Source organism: Octodon degus, unplaced genomic scaffold (assembly GCF_000260255.1).
Source record: "Octodon degus isolate 3935 unplaced genomic scaffold, OctDeg1.0 scaffold00070, whole genome shotgun sequence".
Taxonomy (NCBI): Eukaryota; Metazoa; Chordata; class Mammalia; order Rodentia; family Octodontidae; genus Octodon; species Octodon degus.
In genome coordinates this window covers 4,889,811-4,912,267 of record NW_004524646.1, presented here as the reverse complement: position 1 = coordinate 4,912,267, position 22,457 = coordinate 4,889,811, and the positions used below count along the sequence as shown (strand labels likewise).

The 22,457-nt window shown below is 50.7% G+C and overlaps 1 protein-coding gene across 5 annotated transcripts in view; it reads right to left on the bottom strand.

The window, feature by feature from the left end:
* The window catches only part of Prima1 (proline rich membrane anchor 1), a 52,638-nt gene extending 43,714 nt beyond the window's left edge, over positions 1–8,924 (bottom strand). For 4 of the 5 annotated variants that reach the window (XR_002821907.1, XR_002821906.1, XM_004635146.2 and 1 more), the window contains exons 1-3: positions 8,302–8,373; positions 7,561–7,684; positions 761–896 (exon numbers count right to left, since the gene is read on the bottom strand). Coding sequence is in view for 3 of the 5 variants with exons in the window: in XM_004635146.2 (XP_004635203.1) it covers positions 761–896; positions 7,561–7,653 (229 nt within the window). In the remaining 2 variants the exon portion in view is untranslated. Of the gene's footprint in view, positions 1–760; positions 897–7,560; positions 7,685–8,301; positions 8,374–8,457 lie in introns of those variants that run through there. The other variant, XM_023719674.1, reaches the window with a different exon arrangement.
* Between the last annotated feature and the right edge of the window lie 13,533 nt (positions 8,925–22,457).

Here is a 22,457-nt window from a genome sequence, read left to right as displayed (position 1 = left end):
TAATAAGCCTTGCCAAGGTTACTTAAAATACACCCAAAATAATTCCATAAAGATGTGGTTAGTGAAGTGGATCCGGGACATGATCGCAGGCATCCTACCAGCCAAGATGTCCGTGATCCATCTAAAATACAGACTCTCCTTTCAGAGACCTCATCAACTAGCAATTGTAAGCAGAAGACTTCACCGAGCAGAGGTCAGGGCTGAGGCCATTTGTAGCTAAAGAAATGCTCCTTTGTTTGAATGACGAGGCAATCAAATTGTTCAGAGATGCAATCATCCGGAGAAGACACAAGTCAAAGGAGGCTTGAGCAGGACTGGGTGCAAGCGGCTGAGAGGCACGAACGAAACTTGGCCCCTGGAGTCTGGCCTTTGGTTCTGTACAAACTGCTTCCTTAAGCATGAATTAAAATTGAAAAATAAAACCATATGTGTGGGTGGGGTGTTTAAGACAGTACCCAGTGGCTGCCCCTTTTAAAGGCTGGCCTTCGGAACAATCCAGGCCGGGTCACTCATCAAACGAAGATTGACTTTTATCCGATTAACCGATGGAGAAACATCCTCCTCCATCTCGCAGGAGCGTGCTGTGGGAAAGGCATTTTGCAGACTGCAGAGAAAAGTTGGGCCTTGGCTTCCCTCCCGCTCGGCCAGTGGAAAATTACTAAGGAGGCAGGGCTGTCCTCGGCCTTGCTCGCTGGATCTTCCTGGGCCCAGGAAACCAGAGTCACCCTCCCTCCAAAAAAGAGAGTATGGTTTTACCTACCTGGGGCAGAGAGGAGTCTGGGAGGTGGCGGGGGTGGGGGTGGGGGTGGCAGCAGGGGCGGGGGCCGGCACTGGCAGAGGTGTTGGCAGCTGTCAGTCACCTTGGAGCAGGACTTCTGGGGCTCAGCGTGTGTCACCTGCAGACATGAGCACACCCAAGAGATGCAGGAGGAAGCCAAGCAACTGGAAGCTGAAATGGGCCCGCCCCCGGGACCCCTGCTTGGCTGGAACTTAGGAATCTTCCCCAAGGCCATGGCAGGCAAAATAGACAAGTCAAAGGGATTGATGCTACTGGAAGCTGGCAGCTGGGCAGAGACCAACCAAGGTTTATTCTGAGCTCTGCCAAGGATTGGCTTTGGGACTCTGGGTAGGTGGCCTGGATGTTAGTAAAGGCTACTCCCAGTTAACCTGCAGACGTTCCCCATGGTGCAAAAGAGGAAACTGAAGCCCAGGCAAAAATGATGCTCCTGGAGCCCAGGGGTGTCACAGCTAGATGCTGACCACATTTTCATTTTAACTCTGCAGTCATCCTAAGCCCAACCATCCCCCATCTTCCTTCCAACAGGACAGGGCTGAGCCCTGGCCTTTGCTCCAGTCCTATCTCCTGCTACTTTTCTGGGGTCATCCTGGGCCAAGGTCCCCCTACTTTGGAGAACAGCCTTACCTGACCAGACCTCTACCCACTGTCTTACATGACAAAGAGGCAAAGCTGCCTGCCTGGTGCTATCTGTGTGGTGCCTGAGTAGCCCTGTGGGAAACACAGCCCACCACCCTCTCCAGTTCACTCTGAGTGCCTCATCACTGCATATCCCTCAGCCCTGCGCAGTGTAACCACGGGCACCTCTCTGCCTTGGCTCATCGCATGCACTGTGTCCTCTGCTCTGCCCTCATGTTGTCCTTTCAGTTCCTGGACCCTGGCCTGTGCACATCCTGTTTCAGTCCCTGGAAAGTTCTCCTACCCTTACCCCTTCCACCAGAGCACCCATCTCTTTTACCAGGCCAGAACCCCTTCCTTTAGGCTACCCCCGCTCCAGCACCAGGTTCCACTCTTTGGGGGCAGAAATCTGTGTTGGTGGCTGCCTGCATCCTACCTGCCTTTTCCACTCAGCTGCAAGCTCTGTGCAAGCTCTGGGAGGGTGGAGCCAAGGGTCGGTTTCCCCCTTACTGTTTTAAACAGCATGTCTAGAACACCTAGCATTCAAACATTCAAACATAGCATTCCACCTAGCTCTGGTGGAAGGGGTAAGGGTAGGAGAATGGATGTAAAAAAACTCGAGTGGAACCCAAATCTCAGGCACCCTGGCCCGACATTTCCCCAGCACCAGTCTGGGTCTCCTCATGTGGAGCAGGTAGGGACTGGGCCCAGCCAGTGCTTCCAAGTCCTAGCTGGGCTTTAATGAATGCTTTGGCCTGAGCCTTGCCCACAAGCCAGTCAATCAGACTTTCTCGGGTGGAGCTGGGCCTCTGGGAGAAACATGAGAGGGGCAGCGTGAGGACCGCTAGTCTAGACTGACTGCCAGGATACCTGCCTATGCTGACGGCCTGAAGGCCACACATCAAAGCTCTGTGCCTGTCCCAAGAAACAAGCTGATTTAAAGGCACAAAGAGAAGAATTGGAGGTCACTCCCACCTCAGTGGTGGTTAAGGTTAATTACCTGGCTGCCACCTCTGAGGGAGGAGAAACTCAGAACCCCAATCTCACCACCACCATATGTAGCCCGCCTCTGCACGGTGATACTCTGAGTCCCACTCTGGGTCCCTTTGCTGAGTGGGTGGCAGGGCTGGGGAGCTCCCACCACATGTGGCCAAGATAGAGGCAGGTGAGGTCCCTCAGGGTAGCAGCAGGAGGTAGACTGATTTACAGCCCAAATGCATCCAACAGGCTTCAACTCATAACCCGGTAGTGTTTTAAAAAGACCACTGGCTGCCTGTCAGACTCTGGAAGGCAATCTTCTCTCCCACGGGGGAGAGCACATCCCCAGGCGGTGAACCTTTTCTTCATTATTTTAAGGAGATGATTAACTCCTTACACATCGTGCTGTTTCTACCAGCTCTACCCCAGCGCTCCCACATCAGGCCTGAGTCCTCTGCCCTGCCACCTTCTCTGACTCGGATTTGCCGGAAAGCTCTGTGCCCCCACAGCTGTCTGCTGAGGCTGCTTCCCACGGCACTTTACCAAGTGCGTGAACTCCAGTCCCAGGCCAGGGCCAAAGCAATTACTTTCCTGGTCTCCAAGGCACAACTGACGTGGGCAAGATTAAGAGGAGCACGTTTATTTAACCTGGCCCAACAATGGCCTATTTTTGGGAGAGGATACATGGGCACAGATGGAGAAGAGTGTTTGATGTGAGACAAGACAGGCAGGAAAATCGGGGCCAAGTCTCAAGGCTGAAGGAGAAAAAGGAAGGAGATCACTATACTTTTAAAATCTTTGGGTCCCTGTCTCTCCTAGGAAGCCCCTGCTTGAAGGGGTGGGCAAACCCACTTACCTCCCCACCCTCTCAGAAGGACCTAGTCTGATCTGGCTCTCCTTGCTTTGTCCACTAGGGCCTCACTGGAGTTTCTTCATTGTTTGGTCCAGTTCGAGCCTGCAACTTCTTGCTATTTATCTACTGGCCAACATCTCCTCATCATTCAAAACCAAGGTCTCCCCCAATCATCCAGGGCAGGCTGACCTGAACCCCATGGTCCCCAAGTTAGGTCTACCCTCCCCGTGCTGCTTTGTCACTTTGGTGCAGCTTCATTTTTCTCTGCCACTCCCTGCTGAATTGTGGGTGTCTTGGCAGGCAGGCAGGTAAGTCTTTGATGAACAAGTAGCCTGTTGAGTCCTCGTGAGTGTCAGTCTTGGACACAGACCTCATTTCTCCAGAGGACAGCCAAGAAGGGAGGCCTGTTAGCCACATATAAATGAGATGGGGATCAGCCAAACAACAAAGAAGTTGCCCAGAGCCTGGTAGTTGGTTTCCATGCCAAGATGTGTTGGGGAGTGGTCTACCCAACAGCAGAGGAACATGGGATGTGCCCCATGCTCCAGCTCTGGTTCTACTTTAGGGTTCTGCTGATGGGCAGTGGTGCGGTCCCTCCAGCAGGGAGGAGCCCTCGGGGATGGGGAGCTTGTCTCAGCCCTTGACCTCATCGGTTTCCATCTTGGGAAGTCCCACAAGAAGCACCACGTGCTAAAGTCACCTGTTAGGAAAGACTGAGGCCTAGGAGGTCAGCAACTTGCTTAAACCCCACAAACAATGGCATTGTCACTCCCTGTTCCAGCCTTGTCTCTGCCTGCCTGCCTACCTTCCCTGGGCCATGGCCTTCTCTTTGGGGTCAGAGTTCTGCCACTGCTGTGGCTGCAGAGAGGACACAGGTAGGCCCTAGAGTCACCTGGATTTGGTACTTGTCACTATAGTCTGGGAATCACAGTGCTTTATGGCCACCAGTTTCCAGAATCAGCACCCCTTTCCCAATGACCATTCTGCTCCTAGCCAATCAGTGTGGCTTGCAGACCCTGTGAACACCACTTCCAAATGGTCTAGATCCACTGCTTCTCTCCGTTCCCTGTGCCATTGTTCTAACCAGGCCCCGACCAGATCTGCATAGGCAGCACTTGCCTCATACCTAGAATTCCCAGAAAAAATACAGGCTATCCCAACAAATTTGAATTTCAGATAACAACAATGACTTTCTAGCGTAAGCATGTTCTCAACATTGTATGAAATAGACTGATACTAAAAATTAACCAGTGGTTTATTTGAAATTCAGAGTTAACGGGATGTCCTACATTTTTATTTGCTAACTCCGGCCGACCTACCATCACCACTGTCTCTGTCCCTTTCTGTGCCTGTCCTTGAATCCATCCTTTGTGATGGAGCAGGCCTGAGCTCTCTAATGTGCCTGTCTGGGATGGTGCCCCCTCTGCCTTCACATTGCATCTCCATGGGTTTTGGGATCAAGCCCAATCCTCGACATGATGTTAGGGGTTAAAACAGGGGCCTTGCCTAGTGCTTCTGCCTCCACTGCCCCTCAGGTTGTTCCCCGGAGGCTTCATTCCCATTTGCATCCTGACTCCTCAAACTTTATATCTCAGTTGAGGGGTCTCAGACTCCGACACCAGGCCCAAGCTATTTGCTACTACTGAGCTTTCTTGTCTAACAATCCCCTGTTCAAGGAACTCCCTGAGACCAGATTATCAATAGGGACCACTAAGACACTTGTCCTTAACACCGGGCCTGACATAGAGTGGATGCCTAACACACGCTGACTAAACAATCAAAGCGGTAGAGACTGACCGCGGAAGGCTTGGCCTCACTTGGGTCTGGGTAGCAGCTCATCAGCACGCAGACCCCGTCAGGCCAGACCCCAGCCTGTCTCCCTGGAAGTTGCTTCAGATGAGAGACCACAAAGATGATGGCTTCTGGCATCTTTTATGGAGACTGGCCAGCACCACAGTAACTTGATGAGACACACTCCTGTCACACCTAATAAATTTGCTAGCCTGTCATCCTCTTCCCTTGAAAAAAAAGAAGAAGAAGAAGAATCAACTGAAGTGAACTTAAAGGAACCCTAAATCACAAAAGCACAGCATCTCAATTCCAAAGACATTAAAGCAAAAGGGGGAAAGGCTAATGGATGTCCCCACCAACTCTTCTGGCAATTTAAATAGCATCTGACTTTAGTCATTACGTCACTTATCATCTAGCAGCAGCTAGAGGCTTCACGGTGATTTCAGGGGAACCTGGTGCTCTGGGAGCCCCAGGGCTCTTGCTCCATCAGTGACCCCGTGAATCACAGGACTTGGTTGCAGCGGCCCCATCAGCCTAAACGTTTGTTTCTAGAGCAGTCTTCTGGCAAAACGCTCATGGACGCACAGATAGCTCTGGGCTTCTTTATGTGTTTGAGAAACTCTTATGACATGACAGATTTTCTTCTGTCCATTTAAAGAGAAACACATGGCCTCGCGCACTTCCTTTTTCTCTTCCCTCCTGCATTCCCCAGGATTCGGCTCTTCTACTTAAAACCCAGATCCATTCATTCCAAAACACTTATCCCTGGTTTCTCTGTCCCTATCATTTGTAAATTAATTTTTCCAGAGCCTCAAGCCAAGATTTTACCCATTCTATTTATCTGGCAGATTCCTTTTCTAATTGATTTTTATGAAAAATTATTAGTATTGAGAAAGAGTATGCAGACGCACACACACACACACACACACACACACACACTTGTGTATGCCACTGGCTTAAGGACATTTTAAAAAACTATGCTGCTTTTACAAAATTATTTCTTTTGGGAGCCATGAGGTAGGTCTTCTATTAGATTCTGGTAAGTTGCACAAGGAATTCTAGTCTTAAAAGAGACACTTCATCACCTTACTCTCCATGCTAGCTGAAAAAGCTTTAAGAGAGAAAGCTGCAAACAAACAAATATAAACATTAAGTGAGCTGTACATCTGAGGGGCAGCTAGAAGTTGAACAAGGGAAACTAGTCCCAAAGTGCCAAAGGGTTTAGGAGTTACAAAACACTGAGGACACACAGCTGAGTCTAACAAGTACAGTTTCACACATTAAATAAATGTGTCTGTTCTGAATGGAAAACAGTTGTGAGGCAGAGAGGTAAGTAGAAGACGGGGCCTGGTGCTGGAGATGCTGGATAGCTCAGAGCTCCGGTCCCAGGGCGGGGTGGGGGAATCACCCAGGCCACCATCCAAGCAAGACTGACCAATCTGGTTCCCAGCAGGGTCCTGTCATTTAGAGGGGCTCTCAGACCTCAGCACACTGGAACCAGCCTCACCCCATCCTTTTTTTTTTCTCTGTCACCACCTCAATAGTCCCCCCACCCTGGAGTACCAGCAGGAGACCATGAGTCTTCAGCTACCCAAGAGAGGGCCTTCAGTATCCCCAACACTTCTCCTAATTGGAAGCTGTCAAGCCATGTGACTGATGGGAGACCCCGCAGGCCAAAGGAAGAGCACCACTATTAGTCAGCTAATAGCAGCAGCAGCAGCAGCAGCTACCTGACAGTGTTTACCTCCGGCCAGGCGCAGCACCAGGCCAGCCTTGCTTCCCGTATCTCATCAAGTTCTTCCACTAACATAGTGAGGAAGAAGAAACCAAGTCTCAGAGAGGTTAAGTAGCCTGCCCAAATCCCCCCACTAGTGGAGGGCAGAGCTGACACCAACCACCACCGCCTCTGCACTCAACCACAGAGTATGACTGTCCTGAGCAGCACTAGGGAGTGTCTCATCCAGTCCTCCCTCTGGCCCTAGGAGGTAACGTCAGCGGGTAGCTTCCTGGCCTCTGCCTCTGGGACCTAGAGTAAGGAATTCATTCTCAGGCAGCCCTGATCGATAGACATGTCCTTCTTATATCTGGGCAAGTAGTGCGCATTATCTCCCATTATCCAGCCGCATCCCCAGTTCCACTACTTGCAAGCAACATGGCCCCCTTCTGTGTTGAAAAGCAGTTTAGCCAACTTGAAGTTCAGCAATGGGATCTGGTGGGAAATGGAGACTGCACGTTCTTGGGATCGTTTTTCTTAAGTTTGTTTTCTTGGTCCCCAGTTTTCTCTACTAACATCTTACCAACAGATAGAGAGCCTTACGCTCTTTTCTATGACATGGCCCTGTCCTGCAGGCCTTGGGACACAAAAGAAGCCTCTTTTTGAACTTCTTTATCTTTTCAGGGCCAAAGCATGGAGGACCTTACCAGCTGTTTTCTCCCTAAACTGTCCCCAGGCCCTATTTGTCTGGAGCAACACCTCCCTCCTCCCCACAGACCTTTGAGCCCAGGCAGCGGGCTCCCAGCTCACCTGCACGAAGCCCCAGAGTGGGTGGAGTGCGCAATGCAGCAGCAGCGAGGGCCAGCGGCAGCCACGGCGCAGCACCAGGTCTCGGGGGAGCATCTCGGTCCACGGCGCCCACTGGTGGGGCCAACTGTCGGGGGTGCAAGGCTCCGGTCAGCGGGGCACGCACGGGCACCATCGCCCCCCGCACACCAGCACACACATTACTCCAGACCGGGAGGGCACGCCCCACGCTCCGCGAAACTTTCATAAACCAAGCCTGCATCTACACTCCAGCTTGCATACTCACGGACTCTCTGCATATCCTAGAACTCACACCCTATCCTGGCGCACAACCTCAATGTACTGCGTGCACACCTGTCCCCAGGCACACCGCAAGAACCAGCCAAGTACACTTCCTGAACCCCATGTCCCGCACAAAAGACCATACACAACTCCACCGTCACCAGGAGCACACCTCAAACCTGGAGGGAGCCACTCACCCTGCGCACACACCTACTGACCCTCACTCACGCTTACCGACTCCTGCTTTCACACTCGTTGACCCTGTATGCACAGCACCACTAAAAGACTCGCGGTTGCACCCTGTCTGCCCCCACCCCACCCCCGCTTCACGGCGCACACCGCAACAATTGCACCTCCGTGCGCCCCCGCATTTGCCCCCGGAACCCCAGCCGCCCACTTCTGAGCGTGGGTTTTCCCGCATGCCTCCACCCCCGCCCGCGTCCCTTCTATGCCGCACGCCACCTTGCCTGGCGGCGGCCCCAACCGATCCTAGCCACAGAGAACAGAGGTCAGCGAGCCCCCAGCAGCAGTTCTGTTCCCTAGCAGCCCAGACGGCCGGCATTTAAAGCCAGCCGCCTCCCAAGTCCCCCGCCCCCTAGGCGGGGCCTCGGTCCTCACCCTGGCGACTGCGCTGTCGCTTGGGGGCTTCACGTGCAGCGGAAAAGCGCCGGGCACTTAAGCAAAAGTTTGCGCTCCGCCTGGGCCTCCAGCGCTGTTGAGCCCGGGCCCCCGCGCGTCGCGCTCGCACGGGGCGCCGGGCGCTGTAGCTCCGGGCTGCGCCTGCTGGCGCGTGGGGCGGGAGAGGCGGCACCCCGCACCCGGGGCGGGGGCCGGGGCCCGCTGCCGAGGCGGACACAGAAGGCGTGGAAAGTCTCCTCCTCCTGCCTAGAGCCAGTGGTGCGAGCCGGGTGGGAGCCCACTGCCGCTCAGCGAACCGCCGAGGTCCCCGCCCTTCCCTTTGGCGCCGCGCGGCTGCCCCGGGCGCGGGGTGCCGGGGCTGTACGTGCGCTTTAGGCCGGCCGGCGGGAGGCAGCGACGAGAGGCGTCTTTCCCGAGCTCCAGCTCGCGCAGCAGGGCCGCGGATGGAGGCGAAATAAATAATGCACGAAAAAGGAAAACAGACGTGAGCGGTGCCAGAGCCTCGCCCGCCTCCCGCCCGGAGCTGCGCTCCCGCCCGCGCTCCCCGCCGCCGCCGCCAGCGCCGCTGCAGTGATTCCTCGACTCCATCTAGCGAAGCTATTGTGTATTGGGCGCTTAATAATTTATTTATTCACCCTGGAGGCCGAGGACTCCCAGTTCCTGGGGATGTTGCGCCTTGCTTGTCCTTTCCCCCAAGTTTACCCCGAGACTGTGAGAAGGTGTCAGGGCCCGACTTACAGAGCTTGCTCTCCGTCTTTGCGGAACCCCGTTCCCCACCAGCTCTACGGTCCCAGGGCTGTAAGGGTCAGGCCGCCGCTCCGAGGCCACGTACTTTATCCTCCTTCCCCTCTGCAGCGCGGGCTTTGGGGCCACTGCTCCAACTCTGCGCTGCCTCCGGGGGGTAGTTGCGACGGTCCGGGGGAGGATCTTTCCACCGTGGCTTTTCCTCAACATCAGCAAACTCCTCTTTGAGGCGAGATAATCAACAAGTCGGTTGTTCCAAAAGGAGCCCGATCACGTCTCCGGTAGACAAACTGCTCCTCGCTTCCGAAGCAGCATCGCAGGCCGGCGCGGACGCTGTGGTCTGGTAGAAGCGCTTTGCAAGCTCTGTGATTGATGGGGCGGCTATGAGTGGGGGAAGGGGCTTCCAGTGAGGCCACCCAAGACCTGGACAGTCCTGTGTTTAGCTAGACGAGTGTGCCAGGAGCTTAGGACGCAGAGCAGAGTCAAATCTCAGCTCATTCATTGAAGAAACATTTACTTAGTACCTTCTCTCGGTCTCCAGGGCACCCTTCTGCCCCCTCCTGTAAACCCACACTCTGCGAACTGTTTGTTCTGCAAACCAGCTTTCAGACCAATGTCTTATCAACTTTCTTCATGTTAGAGTCGCAGGCGCAGCACTCTTTTCTGTACTCTGCGGATCTGCACCTCACCAGGGAGATCCTAGGGAACAATAATGAATGAGACATCGTCCCTTCCTCCCATTTCCGGGGGGGGGGGGCGATGGGTGTGGCGGGGTTCTCTGGCTTTCCATGGATGAGGGAAAGGGGCCTGCACTGGAAGAAGAGCACTGAAGGATGTAGACCCGAGGGGGAGAGAATAAAGGCTTCCAGGACAAGAGGAAAAGGCTGAGGGAGCATTTAAAGCATTTAAATGCCCAGACGATCATTCGTTCATTCATTCATTCATTCATTCACTCATTCATTCGTTGTATAAACAGTGTTCATGGGCGCCTATCAGAAGCCAGGCAGAGCACTGATTGCTGGGTACAAATCAGGGAGCAAAACGGATCCCTTCACTGTCTGAGAAGAGGGAGTGGAAGGGGGTAGGGGATTCCTAAGTGACTCATTCAGGGTTTGGAGAAAGGGGGTGAAGCACAGCGTGGAGCCACCACTGAGTAGCCTTCTCAGCTAAAGCCAGCGTTTTCCTCGGACTAGGGCCTAACTCTTTAGATGTGACCGAAGTCTCTGGGGTCTGCCTACAGCCCTGCCACTTGAAAATGTTGTTTGCATCAGATTTTAATTCAGGTTTCATGACTCAGGGAGATAAAGGCAATTGCCCCATTTGGGAAGCTCATAGATGTTTGTGAAATAGCCAGAGTCATACAGCAGCCCTGCTGGGATTTGGAAGCACTAGCTCCCAATTAGAAGTTCCAGACTGGCAGGCTTGGGCGGGTGTCCTAAGCTGGAAAGTCTACAATATCTATTCTGGTCTTCCACAGGCCTCTCCTGAACTTGGTGTACCTAGGCACCTCTTCAGAGCCACCTGACCCTTCTCACCTTCCTGGCCCGTCCAACTCTGGAAGGAGCAAAGGCCAAGCTCAGTCTCATGTGTCTCTTCTTTCCCTTTCTGGGTCTAGGTGGGGACCCATACCATGTCACACAAGATCTGCTCAGAGAGGTTACCTGGCAGCTCTACTCTGAAATGCAAGGGAACTGAACTTTAGGGAAAAACTTCAGCCAATAAAAGGCAAGGGATGAAAGGAACCCAATATAAAGATTCCAGTGGTGCCAGCTGACCCGCCAGGAGGTGTCCAGTAAGTGACTGAAAAGTGGCAATGTTTTCTTCTGATATTTGGCCAGCTTTGTAATTCAAAGCTTTGTATTTGCTCCCCTCCCTACTTCCCGTTCCCCTGTTTTTGTTTTTACACTAGGATTTTATCCCTCAATAAAGTATCAGCAAGTGTGTAAGCCAGGATTCTCAGGAAGAACAAAAACACTGCAGTGCGTATGTAATTGCTAGGGGGGTTTATTAGGTTGCCTTATAGAACCAAAGACTGGGGAGCTCCACAATGGCTTTCTTCAGGCTAGAGGGCCAGGAAAACCCAGTAGCTATTCAGTCTGAGTAGCTAAAAACCTCAGATCAGGAAGGACCAATAATGCAGTCCTAAGCTGCGGGCCTGCAAACCCCACAGAGAGTTGCTGGTGCAAGTTTGTGTTCAAAGACTTGAGAATCTGTAGTCTGCTATCTATCTGCTATCTACGGGCAAAGGCAACAGCAAAAGAATCAGCTGCTCAGGAAGAGCGGAGCGTGTACACTCCACTAAGCTCGCCTCTTCCTTGTTTTCTTCTATCTGGACCCAAGCCTGTTGGACAGTGCCACCCACGCTCAGGGTGGGACTTCTCCAGGCAGTTCAGAGCCCAGTGACCTCTGAACACACCCTCATAGACATAGGCAGGAGTGTGCTGAATTAATTTTCTAGGTATCTCTTCATTTAGTTGGGTAGACAACTGAGATGAACCATCACAGCAAATAAACATTTCTTCATGCTCTGTCTCTTAAGGAACAGTTAGTACCGAAGTGACACTAAAAAGTACAGCTTCAAGATGGGGTGTTGGAGTTGGATTTCCTGTCAATTTATAAGTAATCAAGGTCCCAGAGTTGATGGTAAGTAGGGCTGTAAGTGACATACCTAAGGACTTACCTGCAGCTATTTGGGATGAAGTGTAGGTAGAAAGCAGAGCTTTGTGAGATCAAGTGGCTACTGTGTTGCTCAGTGTGGGAGAAATGGCAATCATAAAAATTGGGGAGATTTGTTAGGTAGATTTTTTTCAGACAATATTGGAGGATTTGTAAAAATGAAATGATAGGCTAGGGAAGCTATTTTCTAACTTAAGCCATGTCTATAAAAGCTTTAAGGATATTCTTGAAATCCACAGACAGATTATATTGAAAATTAAACTCAGGATCTGATTAAAGGATAGCGGAACCGAAAAGGAGATTAAATGTACAGCCACATAGATATCTTGTGCCCAAGCCAAGGTTCTGATGGAGAAATTGTTGAACACTGTGATCTGAAATAGAGATATTTGGGCTGGGGAGATAGCTTGGCGGTCTAAGTGCCTGCCTGGAAGGTACAAGGACCAGTGTTTGATCCCTGGTACTGCATGTCTTCCTGGCCTGGGAACCCACAGTTGTACTGTGCTGGCCACCGAAACCAGACATGGTGGTACACGCCTGTAATCCCAGCACTGGGGAGGAGGCTGAGACAGGAGGATCACTATGAGTCTGAGCTGCATAGTGAGACCCTGTACACCAAATAAATAAAAGACTTTTTTCTTTTTTCCTTCCTCCCTTCTTTCCTTGCCTCCTCTCTTGTATTCCCCCACTCTTCCTAACCTGGGGTTTCACCCTCATAACCACATAATGTCTGCTGCTGGGTTCCCTTGTCCAGAGAATCCCAATTTACGCAAGTTTTGAAAGGTTTTGTGGATGCAGAGGTTGTGGCCACAGACATTAAACTAAGTAGAGTATCATGGCAGCCAGGCTGTCGTGTGTCCCTGAACAGCTGTATACTTGCGGAGAACTGGAAGCTGTGGCTCCTTTCACATTCAAGTGGCGTCCTTCGGCCTCTAGCAGTCTATTAAGATGGGAAAAATCCTAGCAGCGAGAGTCTCATGCTGGTCAGGAATCTGGGCTCCAAAGTTAGGGCACTTGATTCTCACCAAATGTATAATTTTGGGAAAATTTCTCAAGGCCTAAGTCCGATTTCTTTCCCCTGCCTCTAGTGAATTCTGATGGTATTTATATATAATTAGATCACAGAATTTTGAGGAGGATTAACTGCTATAATTCATATAACCTAGCACATAGTAATTGTTCAAAAAGTCTATCTCTATTTGGAAGGATAGAGAAGCAAAAATGCTAAGCTTGCAAGAGAGCTAATGGGCATCAGAGATCTTTGTAGAAAAATACAAAGAAAATTTAAAAATGCTTTTGACTGCTAAAGGAGCGCTTGTCATTAAAACTTGAAATTATGCAGATGATGTTTTGAAATGCTACAAATAAACATATGGTCATTTTAAAAGACATTGGTATTACCAATTGTTCATGTCCTCAGTTTTAATTAACTATATAATTGTCCATGGTCATATATTAGAGAGCTGTAAGTCTGTCCAGAGAGGATATCTTCCTGGATGACCAGATGTGAGGAGGGGACACCCCAGATCTCTTTTGGGGTTCGCCTAGGACATCACTGTCCTGAGGTTGCCCTGCAGTAATCTACACTGAGCCAGACTTGTACCCTAAGGAACAGATTTGCCCTTCCTCACACTGGGTTAGTTACCTCTACGACAATGAGCTGGTCCAAATCTCTTCATCTATATAGATACCTACATATGGAGATGGGAAATAGAAGGTGTCAGGAAGCCCAGGTTTTTAAACTCTACACTGTTCGCATCTTCCCTGTCTTCTCCTGGACCAAGATTTTAGAAAAAGCTGTCAAGTCAGGCTTGCCTGGGAGCCATGGCTGACGCAGTGTCATTTTCCTGTCCAGACAGTCAGGATCCAAGAGAACATTTGTTAGGACCACTTGGCTGGCCGCTCCCTTGGCTAACCTAGTCAAGTCCAAATGCCAGCCCAGTGGGTGGAACCAGCTCCCTGGCATCCATTCAATGGGGAACCAACATATGCTGGGCGAATCTGAAGCCTGAAAGAAGGCAACCAGTTCTGGTTCCAAATTCTCACATTCAAATGATGGAGGAGAAATGGCCACACCACTAAGCTGCAGATAAGGCTATTTCTCTTTCCTGCTTGAAACTCCGTACCAGACTCCCCCATATGGCCCCAGTGTCTCCTTCTCCCGAGCCTCCCCTCCCCATCACAGTGCCTTTATACTTCTGAGCTCCTGAGCCTCCAGTGTGCACCTTGCTGTCTCCCACCTCCCTGCTCTGTTCCAGCTTCTCCTCCTGCCTAGCACAACCTCTCTTCTCATGAGCTTGGCTGATTCTCCCTCCTGTCCTCTCTCTCTCCAGTAGCATCATGGCATCTTTCCTAATGGACTCGAATTATGTAAGCTTGCATGGGTGGGGTGGGGCTAGTGCCCCAAGTGTTCATGTGTTGGAAGCATAATCTCTGTGTGGTTAAAAGGTAGTGGCACCTGTAAGAAGTGGGGCCTAGTGAGACATCCCAGGTCCCTGGAGACTGACTTACCCTTGGAAAGGACTAAGGTAGCTCTCAGAGGCTTGAGTTACTTTTATGAATCTGAGTTATATAATAAAGAACTAAGATTTTTTCCCCCCTCCTGGCTCTTTGCCTTGCTGCTATGCTCAATGAGACATCTGCCATTCAGCCCCAGCTAGGGTAGTTACCTGATCTTTTATTTTCAACATCTAAAATTGTGAACGAAGCAAATCTCTTTTCTTCATAAACTACCCAACTTTGTGTATTTTGTTCTAGTAACAGAAAATGGATTAATATGGAGTGTAGATGGTCTGGGAAGTGGCAAGCCATAGTGTTTGCAGAAAGAACTCTGATTTTGGTGTTACCTGAATCTGGGCCAAACCCAGAAAGTTCCCTTAATCTCTCTGAGCCTCAGTTTCCCTGACTATAAATTGAGGATGTAAATGTCCTCATGTGGGGCTGTAGTGAGAAATGGTAGGAATCGTGCTTACCAGGCTTCTGACCCAGGGCCTTCCCAGAGTGGGCCAATTAGTCACATCCACCTTTTCTACTTGTAAGTTTAACTGTCCCCAACCTGTGACAACCTTGGGAAGAGATTCACTTTATTCTTCTTTGGATTCAAGCTCTTGGCAGCACCTGATATGTAGCTCTGTAAATACTTGAGAGTTAGTAGGCATTATTAATGGGCCAGTCAAATGCTGTGGTCCTGCAGGCAAGGGTCTCCTCCCCACCCTTCCCTGCTCTCTTGTGCCCCCTCTCAAACTGTCAAGGCTGAGTCTGCATCAGGACCTCAGCCGGGCCGTTCCCTTGGCCTAGAGATTCCCTCCTGAACATCAGCAGGCCCATTCCTCGCCTCCTTAAGTTTGCTCGTGTGCCATATTGTTAACAAGACCCAATGCTATGGTTTGAATATCTGCCCTCTGGAGTGAATGCATACTGTAACAAAATGGGCTTTCCACTGTGGTTCTGCTCCTTCCCTCTTCTTGTCCCTCCCTACTGGTGAATAGGCAGCCAGGGTGCCATCTGGAACAGGAGGGAGGGCCCTCCCCAGGCCCCACCCCTTCCAGCTACCTGGTCTTGGACTTTCTAGCTTCTAGAACTGTCAGAAATAAACCTGTGTTCTCCACAGATTACTCAGCCTCGGGCATTCTGTGGCAGACGCACAAAACTGACCAAGGCCTTACCCTTACTGCCCTATTTAAAATCGCAGTCTGCATCCCTTGGCCCTTGCAATTCTGACTTGTTTTCCCTCTACTCCGGGACTTACAGCTTCTAGATACATGCATGTCTTACTCCTCTGCTGTGTTCACTGTCTGTCTCCTTCACTAGAGAGGGAGCAGCCCTGAAGGGAGGGTTGGGGATCCTGTCTTCATCCCCCAGCCCATGGCTAGGTTTAGCAGCAGCCACAATGCCCCTTTGTGTGCTGGGGGCCCCCACTACCAAGCACCTGCTGCAGCAGCTCTGTGCTTTTCTGCCTGAGAACCCAAGAAGCTCACTTCACAGAGAAAAACAGAGTGAACCAGGGTGAACTGAACACAAGCACCGGCCCCAGCCTCCTTTGCAGCGATGGCTCTGAGATCCACTCTAGGCCACTCCTTCGGGGCCCAGGAGAGTGGCCCACCACGCACAGCAGTAACTGGCCCCTCGCCCCTGCTTACCTGGCTTCTCCTCCCACTCTGGCCCTTTCTCTGTGCTCCTTTCCTATTACCTTCAGGCTCATGCTGCATGTAAGTCACCTTCTCCAAGTCTGAGCCTCATGTTCTGCTTTGGGGACAACTCAGACTAAGAAACCAACCACCTAATTCCAGGAACCTAGAGCAACAACTCTCCTGCAGTGGTCCGATCCATATTTCTTGAGTGAATGAATGGAAACAGAGACAATTTTCAGAGTTTTGCATCTTGCATCTTGCCTTATGATTAAATGTTTGGGTAGCTTTTCATCCAAGGGAGGACTTGTTGAATTCTGTATCTTCTTGTTTACAATGGGATTTCCACTGAATGGCTTCTGCCTGGAAACTCGTCTGGCTCTGAGCTTTGTAGATTTTTCAGGGAAAGAGGGCTTTGCCATTTACTTTAGCAGAAATGTCAGAAGCATTCAGGAGCCTGGAGATCCGCTGCTGCCTCGCATGAGCGCTGATTGGCCCAGACACAGCTGTTCTTCATGGCTTCTCCTTTGTCAGATCTTGATGTCAGGGGACCATGTGATGTCCTGCCCCGGAGTACAGCTGAGATCACCTTTGCTTGTTTGTGGCTTTCACAGATGTGTACGGAGTTCAGGCTCAGTGCCTGACTCTGGGTACTGGGGAGCAGAACCGCCTAATACAGGGACCTTGCCCTCTGATCAGGGCCTCAGATCCATGGAGAAGACAGAGAAGGATATGCGCGCAGCCTGCCAAACCCAGGAAGCGCCCGCAGTGCCTGCACCTGGGCATCGTGGTACTTTGTGCCTGGTGGACCCAATTGAATCCCTGCACACATTCTGCGCTTTCCACCTCCCACACCTGCACCTTCCGCTACATGGAAGGCGTTACCTTTTTCCTGCTTGGCAGTATCCTCGCGGCCCCCCAAGCCTAGCTCTCAGCACTTGGTCCAGGCGGCATCCCCTCCCCCAGCTCAACTCTGCTAGGCAGATCGCAAACTTGATTTCCACGGTGCTGTTTGAAGTCTGTGCCTGGAGACTCACGCATCTTCCTTGTCTTCCTCCTATTGGGTATGAAAGCCTGCAGACTGGAGGCCAGCGAGGAAGGAGGACAGCGCACTCTGTGTGACTCTGGATCTGGCAGGACTGGGTGCCAGTGCCAGTGCCACTGTCCCCTGACTCTGTGTCCTTGGCCACGGGCGCAGCAGAGTAAGAGCTTAGATGGCTGGAGGGAGAGACTGCATCCTGCGGGGCCTTGTGAGCCATGCTGGGGCTTCTGGGGTAGATGGGGAAGTGCTGAGTGGCTTCAAGCTCTGCAGCATTAAACCCTTGTGATTCACAGACCACTGTAGCAGCCACCAGGAGCAGGGAGAGGGTGGCCAGGGACAGCTGGAGAACTGAGTGCTAGTGAAGAGTCTGGCTCTGTAGTCATGCTGCCCAGGTCTGAGTAAGAGCCTCTTCCTGACCTGTTGATCTCTAAGCTAGGATTAATCTATAATATTACTTGCTTGGCTTGGAAGATCACAAGAAAATATAAATAGTAAAGGATTTATAAACTTTAAAATATTATACAAAACCAGCAATGCCTACAAAAGGGACTTAAGCATGGTAGCACTTTCTCTCTTTGGTAAAAGGACTTTGTGCTAGTATAGTCCTCCACAGAGTGGGGCTCATGCTTTTCCTAACTTGAAGGTCTGGCATTTACAGCACATAGGGCTTCTTCATCTCATGGTCCACAATGGCTACTCAGGCTCCAGCCATCACATCCACATTCCAACCAGCAGGAAAAAGGAAGAGAGAATGAACTGTGTATTTAAAGAGCACTTTCTGAATTCTCAGCAGCTCTCAAGAACACATTTCTTAATCACAGAAGCCATGAGTCCAGCTTAAAGCCATGGAGTCCACTGCTACTGAGCAAGAGATGGATACTGAGGAACAATCAGATGCAATTCCAGTCGTGTCTTCTAATGTTTTGCATTGTGGAGTTTCATGTGTTAGGTTTCTTAAAAGCAGCACGTGGCTGTCTTAGGACATGGCTACAGTTTGCACAAATGGCTCCTAAGTCTCCTGTGCTGAAGCCTTGGTTGGTCCCCTGCTCATGGTGCTCCTGGTAGGCTGTGGAACTTTGAAGAGATGGGGCCTAGGAAGAGTTCTTCTGGTCATAGGAGATGTGGTCTTGAAGGTTGTGCTAAGAGCCAGCCCCTTCATCTTACTCTCTTTTGTTACCGAGCCAGGAGGTACACGACTTTAGCATGAACGGCTGCCATGGTGTCCTGACTTGCCACAAACCCCAAAGCAGCAGGGCAGACCAACTGTAAACTGACCTCTCTAAAACTAGGACTCAAAACAAACCTTTCCACTTTACAAGCTGTTTGCCTTGGGTGGTTGTTACGGTATGGGAAAGCTGACTGACATAGACATTGGACAAGAAACAGCAACCCCAGAGGCATTACTGCTGGAAGGATGCTTCATTATGCCCCATGAGACGCTCAAAGCGATCTCTGTTCTAAACAGAAAGAGACACTTTCCTCCTACAGGAGGCACAAAAAGCCTCCTCATGATGACACAATCTTGCTGAGGAAGGATGGAGAAAGCCTCACGGAGCTCAGGTTAGAGAGGCAAGGTGGAACGCTCATGGCGTCAGGTGCTGGGTGAAGTATTGAGAGAGAAGCGAAGCCCTCCTTCTCACCACCCAAGGAGGACACGACACTGAGCTCTGAGAGGGCGTGAGCACAGGCTCTAAGGAACACGCCACCATCCTATTTATTTATTTATTTATTGGCGGAACCGGGAATTGAACTCAGGCCCTTGCACTTGCCAGGGAAGCACTTATTCCACTGAGCCATCTCCCGGGCTCCCCACCATCCTATTTAGATGACCTCCAATTTAGACAGCCCAGGACACACAGCGCTGTCTCTCTTCAGGACCTTAGCCAGGACAGCAGGACACTAAAACACACACATCTAGACTCCTCTGGCAGCCACGACCCACCTGAGCATAGGAAGATTTAGAAAGGCCCCAGAGTAAGTGGGTTTTTGGGTACTTTTATTCCTAGATCCTTTGAATGCATAAGCCTTGCAAGACAATTACAATTATGATGCTGGTTTACTCAGAGTAAGCAAAGCAGGTGGTAGGGACCAGCACCTTCTGGCTGCTCATGAAGTTCCAGGCTTGGCAACCGTGAAGGTAGCTACTGTTGCTGGCACTACTCTATAGGAATCAGGCAGAGGTGAAGCTGTATCGGCGAGCTGGTGTTTGCCCCTCCTGTGCATTGCATGAGGTCTGTCCCCTAAAGCTTCACACGGTGGTGGCAAGATGGCAGAGACTTTGAGAAGTGGGTCAAGTAGGAGGTGACTGGGTCCTGGGGACTTGGGAGTGGGTTAGTGCTTGTCTCCCAGGAGCAATGGTTCTTGCAAGAGTGAATTCGTTCTCACCAGTGTAGGAATTATGAAGTGAAGCCACCACGTGGTCCTGGCTTCATTCATTTGTACATGGCTGTTGCCCTTCCCGTTTCTCTGCCATGTATCGACTGGGCCAAGGGGACCCTTGCCAAATGCTAGCACTTCACTTCTTGGACTTTGCAGCCACAAGAATTGTGTGTCAAATAAACACATAATTCCTTTTTTAGACCTCACCCAGAATCAGGTGTTTTATTACAGCCATGCAAAATGGGCGAAGACAGTCCCCTCATGTGGTGGATTAACTAATGGGCAACATGGAACGCCCAGCTGAACTAAATCAGTGTGGTTCTGGGTGTGGAGTGCCCACCTGAGAGTTGCTGCCAACAGCACAAAAGGTGAACCACAGGGAGGGGTGGTGTGCTGCTGATTGTCCTGGAGAAGCTGGTTGCACTGGCTTTCCTGACACGAACTCAGCTGTTCTCATTGTCAGAGGAGCTTGGGACTTGCTGTTGCTGAGGATGGCTGCGGTCCTCTTCGGGGGAGCTCTGCTCTTTACTTTGAGTATCACTTCCTGGCTCCAGTGCAGCTCCCTCAGCCTGCTGGTATAGGACATTGCTGTGGGTTCCAGGCTCTCAGCTCTAGCGCATGGATAGGCAGATCTCTTGCACACTTCTGCATTTGACTTTCTGGGTGCATATTATAAGATAATCATATAAATTCTATGTCCTGAATTAAATCTCTTGCCTTGAAAATCCTGACTGCAACACATGCTACATGTCCTGTCGCCATACGACTCATACGTCTCTGCACTCCGACTCTGTGCCCTGTGCAGAGAGGCCCCTTGGACCAATGGGATGCTAGTGGGTGTGTGGTAAGCATAGGTTTGCAAGGTGCTATCCAGCTGTTTGCTTGTTTTTGCTTCTCTGCCCATGGGTAGGGAAGAACTCACCCAACTAGCATGCCAGAAGGTAAAAGATACACAGAATAGACTCCAGTTTTCCCTTATGCAGCCAAGGCCACCTTACCCAGCTGGCAGCTAAGCCTCAGCTTGTGAGCAAGCGCAGCCAGCCTGCAGCCACCCACAGGTGAGGGAGCAAGGCCACTAAGGCCAGCAGAGCGTGCATGGATCAGCATGATCCTCCGGGCTCACCACTAAGTGAAGACTCCTCCTGCACACTGCTGAAGCTGGGCAGCAGCATCCTGGCTGTGGGTAGTGCTGCCTGAGATCACGTGACTCACAGCTGCGCTGGAAGCCAAGCAGTCTGGCTGCACAGCCCCTGCTCTTGGAGTCCACTGCATGCTAGGGGTGAGTAGATCAAGCCTGAAGGCCTGAGTCAGCCTACTGCCTGCCCCAGCACAGCGCGTACGCTGAGAGCGGTTGGGATGGGTAAGCATTTTCCATCAGTTTGATGCTAAAGGATACTGTCTTCAAACCCAAAGTAAGCAAAATATTACTCTACAAAGAATTACATTCCTGGGGCCAGACAAATAGCTCAGCGGATTAAAGTGCCTGCAAGCAGGCACAGGGGCCAGTGGGTTCGATCCCCGGGCCTACCTTGCCACCCCACCCCTGAGGTGCGCTGAGACTGCAGTTGAGACTGGGCGTCGTGGGGTGAGCCTGTAACCCCAGCTTTTGGGAGGCTGTAAACAGATCACTGCAAGTCCAATCTAGTAGTGAGGCCCTGAACACCCTGTAGACCCTTCCCCAAAAAATATATAAAAAAAAATTACATTCCTTTTATTAGTATACCTGTATTACAGAACACTGCACTTAGCTTGTAGTTTCTTCTGAATTTCATCAAAAATAATGACTGCAAATTTGTTCTTTCTTGGGATTTAAATTTCTACATGATATCTTTGATTTTGGGTTTTGCCCTACACAGTTCAAAAGATCTGGCAGATCTGCTGCCTGCCAACTGACTTGGGTTTTTGAATTTGGTCCTCAGGCTGAGAAATGGAAGATATCAGATTAAGAGGCCTGGAGGTCCTTTTAGTGAAACTCAGCAGCAGAATGAGGTTCCAGGCCTCGGAGCTTCTGGCGTGGACTTCCTAATGGCTCTTCAGGAGTCCCATTGTAGTTGGATTTGCTCAAAGGCCTCCAGATCTCTCCCTAGAAAGTTCTGGGTAGCCCAAGTCCTGTCCAGGCTCCTCCTCTTGTCCTTTCTTCAGAGACGGCCTGCTCACATGAGCACGGATGATTCACTGTCTTTCTCCAGCTCTGCCCCAAGCTATCTAACATGAATTTATGCTGTGCGCCTCTGTGATAATTAAAAAATTTGAGCATTTAATATGATTTGTACCAGCGAGGTGGAGACATTCTCTCCTGAAGACTTTTGCAATCTGGCCTCATTAGCAAGGAGAAATGGAATGGGAGAATTCAAGAGAAAACTCATTTCTCCTCCAAGTGTGCTAATGCCCTGAGCTGCAGGAGTCCATGTGTAAATCGGATGCAAGCAGTTGTAAATTGAATTTATTACGCACCAAGGAATTCTAATAAATATTACTTAAAAATAGCAACAGTCATTTGTGTTATGTCATGTGACCTGGTTATGGAGACACTTTTGTGCCCCTGCTATTAATCAGAGTAACTTTGAGAGGCAGTGGGCACATTCCTATAGAACTACTGGCACCTTGCATTTAATTAAGATTGTTCTGGAAAGGAGCGGGGTGAGCCAAAAATAGTCACAGTGTGTATCACTGCACCCTGGAGGCTCTCCTTGCTCATAAGAGGATGTTTATTAGGCTTTCCAAGGGGATAAACTTGAAAGAAAATGTCACTTCTTTAATAAAATCTCAGACCTTGAAAGGGTTGAACTGGGAGGCAATCGCTTAGCAGACAGAGTTGCTGAATCTCAGCGGGAGAGAGGACGGCAAGCATCAAGAAATCAAAATCTGGGGCCGGAGAGATAGCTCCGCAGTCTGAAGTGCCTGCGTAGGCAACCTTAGGCAGGTGCAGGGGAGCGCAGTTCAATCCCCAGCACCACATGCTATGCCAGCCCTGCACTCAGGGTGAGCTGAGCTGGCCCAGAAAGAAAGAA